General features: G+C 40.1%; 1 protein-coding gene across 2 annotated transcripts in view; it reads right to left on the bottom strand.

The window, feature by feature from the left end:
* BDP1 (B double prime 1, subunit of RNA polymerase III transcription initiation factor IIIB) overlaps positions 1-4,517 on the bottom strand; it is a 118,156-nt gene that overhangs the window by 68,566 nt on the left and 45,073 nt on the right. For both annotated transcript variants that reach the window (XM_011959299.1, XM_011959298.1), the window contains exons 14-15: positions 1,605-1,696; positions 434-626 (exon numbers count right to left, since the gene is read on the bottom strand). In XM_011959299.1, the coding sequence (XP_011814689.1) occupies positions 434-626; positions 1,605-1,696 (285 nt within the window). The remainder of the gene's footprint in view (positions 1-433; positions 627-1,604; positions 1,697-4,517) is intronic.

Below are 4,517 nucleotides of genomic sequence, written 5' to 3' on the forward strand. Positions count from 1 at the left end.
AGGCTGAGGTGGGTGGATCACCTGAGGTCAGGAGTTCGAGATCAGGCTGGTCAATATGGCAAAACCCTGTCTCTACTAAAAATACAAAAATTAGCCAGGCCTGGTGGTATGTGCCTGTAGCCGCACAACTAAAACTACAAAAACATTATAGGTCATGGGAATTTTTTTTTTTTGAGACAGAGTCTTGCTCTGTCATCCAAGCTGGAGTGCAGCAGCACGATCTCAGGTGGTTGAGGTAGGAGAATCACTTGAACCTGGGTGGCAGAGGTTGCAGTGAGCCAAGATCGTGCCACTGCATTCCAGTCTGGGCGACAGAGCAAGACTCTGTCAGAAATAAATGTATGTATGTATATATGCATGTATGTGGTGAAGGGAAGCTTATATTAAGGCTCACGTACTTCACAAAAATGTGAGGAGGAATCAGAGTACTTACATCTCTATCAGCACAGGATTCATTTTCATTCTTTTCTACACTGGCCCCAATTTCTTCCTGTGACATGAGAATTTCTTTTCTTCCAGCAGCTTTACCTACATTTGGCTTTGGCTTTTGCAATCGGCCCCTCACTTTTGCAGATGTTAAAGCCTTTAGTTGACTCCCTTCCTGCAGACAATTTTTTTCACCCAACCTAGAACCACAAAGAAATAAAATCAATGTTTATTTTGAAGTCACCAATTTCCTTCTCCCTGGCATGAATAAGTAAACCATTTGGAATATGACCTAATTCACAAGTTTCCTGAAAAGACATAATCCTCCCGGACATGGTGGCTCACACCTATAATCCTAGCACTTTGGGAGGCCAAGGCGGGGGGTATCATTTGAGGTCAGGAGTTCGAGGCCAGCCTGGCCAACATGGTTAAACCTGTCTCTACTAAAAATATAAAAATCAGCCGGGTGTGGTGGTGGGCACCTGTAATCTCAGCTACTTGGGAGGCTGAGGCAGGAGAATCACTTGAACCTGGGAGGCAGAGGCTGCAGTGAGCAGAGATTGCACCACTACTCAACAGAGTGAGACTCTGTCTCAAAAAAGAGCAGAGATTGCACCACTACTCAACAGAGTGAGACTCTGTCTCAAAAAAAAAGGAAAAAGAAAAAAAGATATAATCCTGAAAAGCCCATTTGAAAAAGCATTTTTAAATAGAATTTTATTACAAAATTGGAAAAATCTACATCTGTCAAGCATAGAATACTACTCCTGACTAAGGATACTATAGAATACTGTAGAACTCCAGGGGATTAGTCCCAAATCATGGTATAAATGGTAACCCCTGGAACAGCCCAGAATCCACCAGTCAGATTCACATTCTATTTTAGATTTCCATTTCAAGTTAAATATTCCCTTTTCAAATCTCTTACTATAAATAAAATTATCCAGGGGCACATATTATAAACATTCAAATGTAATGGCTAACTCAACAGACTTAAAAAATTCATATAAGCAGTATCAAGCAGAGAGAGTATTATTAATGTTTCAAAACCACCTATGGCTGAAAACCAACTTAAAGTACGCCGCTTGAAAATTAAATTCAGACCTTATTAAGTAGAAAACAAATTATTACCATCATTCCTAAGAGTTACTTTTTTTTACTATTTCCTGAATACTTACATAGATACAGTTTCAGCTTCTGGATTCTCTCTCTCTGTAGTCTCCATTCTCAAAGTGTCCAATGTATTCATCTTATCCTTTTCCAGGTGGTCCTGTGAATTTAATTTGCTACAATTTATCTACTTACCATAAAAAGTTCAAACTTCACAATAAATAAACGGAAATTAAAACAACAGAACTGGCCGGGCACAGTTGCTCAAGCCTGTAATCCTAGCACTTTGGGAGGCCAAGGCAGGTAGACTGCCTGACCTCAGGAGTTTAGGACCAGCCCGGGCAATATGATGAAACTGTCTCTACTAAAATATAAAAAATTAGCCAGGCATGACAGCGTGCGCCTGTAGTCCCAGTTACTTGGGAGGCTGAGGCAGGAAAATTCCTTGAATGCGGGAGGCAGAGGTTGCAGTGAGCTGAGGTCACGCCACTATACTCCAGCCTGGGTGACAGAGTGAGACTCTGTCTCAATAAATAAATAAATAAATAAATAAGAACTTCATTTTTTGTACTTCTAACTAGATGAGATTTTCTAAAAATCCTAAATGCAGATGAAATTTTTTTTTTTTTTTTTTTGAGACAGGGTCACACTCTGTCGCCCAGGCTAGAGTACAGTGGCATGATGATAGCTCACTGCAGCCTTGACCCCAGAGGCTCAGGTGATCCTCCCATCTCAGCCTCCTGAGTAGCTGGGACTACAGGTGCACACCAAGCCCAGCTAATTTTTTCATTTTTTTGTACAGACCGGATCTTGCCATGTTGCCCAAGCTTGTTTCAAATTCCTGGGCTCAGATGATTAGCCCGCCTCAGCCTCCCAAAGGGCTGGGCTTACAGGTATGAGCCACCACACCTGGTGTACATTTTTTTTTTTTTTAACAAAAATGGAATCACACTAAATATTTCAGAAAAATATTTCTGAAATGTTAATTACCAAAGGATACAAAACTGTATTAATACCATGATTCAGTTGTGTAAAACAAAATATGTAACAATACATGTGAAAAGATTGGTTGCATGTGAATAATGAAATTACAAGTACTAGAAGGAATGGTTGGGCATGATGGCTTACACCTGTAATCCCAGCACTTTGGGAGGCTGAGGTGGGGGATCACCTGAGGTCAGAGGTTCGAGACCAGCCGGGCTAACATGGTGAAACCTCATTTCTATTAAAAATACCAAAAAATTAGCCGGGCATGGTGGCACATGCTTGTAATCCCAGTCAGTCGGGAGGCTGAGGCAGGGGAATTGCCTGAACCCAGGAGGCGGAGGTTGCTGTAAGCCGAAATCATACCATTGCACTCTAGCTTGGGCAACAAAAGTGAAACTCCACCTCAAAAAAAAAAAAGAAAAAGAAAAGAAACAAGATTACAACATTTCAAAGAAAAAAAGGTAAAGAAAAAAATTACAAGTGATTTTTGTTTTAACTTTTACATGAATCTGTATTTTCCAAATTTTCTAGAATTCAATAAACATAAGATTAGAATGATATAACTATACTATAAAGATTATGATAAAAGATATTTCACAAAACAGTAAAAAGCAACCCAACATCTTAAAAAGTGTTTTAGTTAAAAAAAAATTGTAACAATATAATTCTGGAAAAGTTATAAGGAAACAGATTCACTTAGCAATGTAAATAGATTATTTATGACTGTCAGTTTGACAATGCATAACAATTCAGGAAACTCAGACATATCAGAAAAATTTTTAAAGTAATAAAAATAACAAATAACAAAAGACAATGCATAACAAGAATCATAAAAATATTTAAAACACTATTTGACCCAACAATCCCACCAGTCTGTAGAAATTTATACTTTGTTTCCTTGAGAAAGCCTTACTTACAAAATTGTTTGCTTCTTATATACAAGAGTTAAAAAAACAAACAAAAATAGAAACAATCTGAACATCCATTAGTAGAAAACTGATTAGGTAAATCCATAACATGTTAACATGATATAGCTATTAAAAAGACCAATTGGACCCAAAAAAGTGTAAATTAATAGTTTCAGAGGAAAAGCGTTTTTTTAAATTTTTTATTTTTTTGAGAGTTTCGCTCTGTTGCCCTAGGCTGGAGTGTAGTGGCGCAATCTTGGCTCACCGCAACCTCTTCCCTCCCGGGTTCAGATGGTTCTCTTGCCTCAAACTCCCGAGTAGTTGGGATTACAGGCGTGTGTCACAACACCCAGCTAATTTTTTGTATTTTTAGTAGAGACGGGGTTTCGCCATGTTGGCCCGGCTGGTTTCAAACTCCTGGCCTAAAGTGAGCCACCGGCCTTGGCCTCCCAAAGTGCTGGGATTACAGGTGTGCACCACCATGGCCAGGTAAAAAAGGTTTTGGCAGGGCACAGTGGCTCAACATAGTGAAATCTTGTCTCTACTAAAAATACAAAAATTGGCAGGGCGTAGAGGTGCACACCTGTAATCTCAGCTACTTGGAAGGCTGAGGCAGGAGAATCGCTTGAACCCAGGAGGCAGATGTTGCACTGAGCCAAGATCACGCCATCGCACCCCAGCCTGGGCAACAGGGCGAGACTCCGTCCCAAAAACAAAACAAAGAAAAGAAAAAGGTTTTAAATATTATACACATTATAGTTAAAAATTATAGAAATGTGTGCATACATAAAGTTATTGGCCAGGCATGGTGCCCTCACACCTGTAATCCCAGCATTTTGAGAGGCCAACGCGGATGGATCACTTGAGGTCAGGAATTCAAGACAAGCCTGGCCAACAAGACAAAACCTCGTCTCAACTGAAAATAGAAAAATTAGCTGGGCATGGTGGTGCATGCCTGCAATCCCACCTACTTAGGAGGCTGAGGCAAGAGAATAGCTTGAACCTGGGAGACAGAGGCTGCAATGAGCCAGGATCATGCCATTGCAACTCCAGCCTGGGCGACTGAGCGAGATCCTATCTCAAAAA

This window comes from Colobus angolensis, unplaced genomic scaffold, assembly GCF_000951035.1.
Source record: "Colobus angolensis palliatus isolate OR3802 unplaced genomic scaffold, Cang.pa_1.0 Scaffold49, whole genome shotgun sequence".
Lineage (NCBI taxonomy): Eukaryota > Metazoa > Chordata > Mammalia > Primates > Cercopithecidae > Colobus > Colobus angolensis.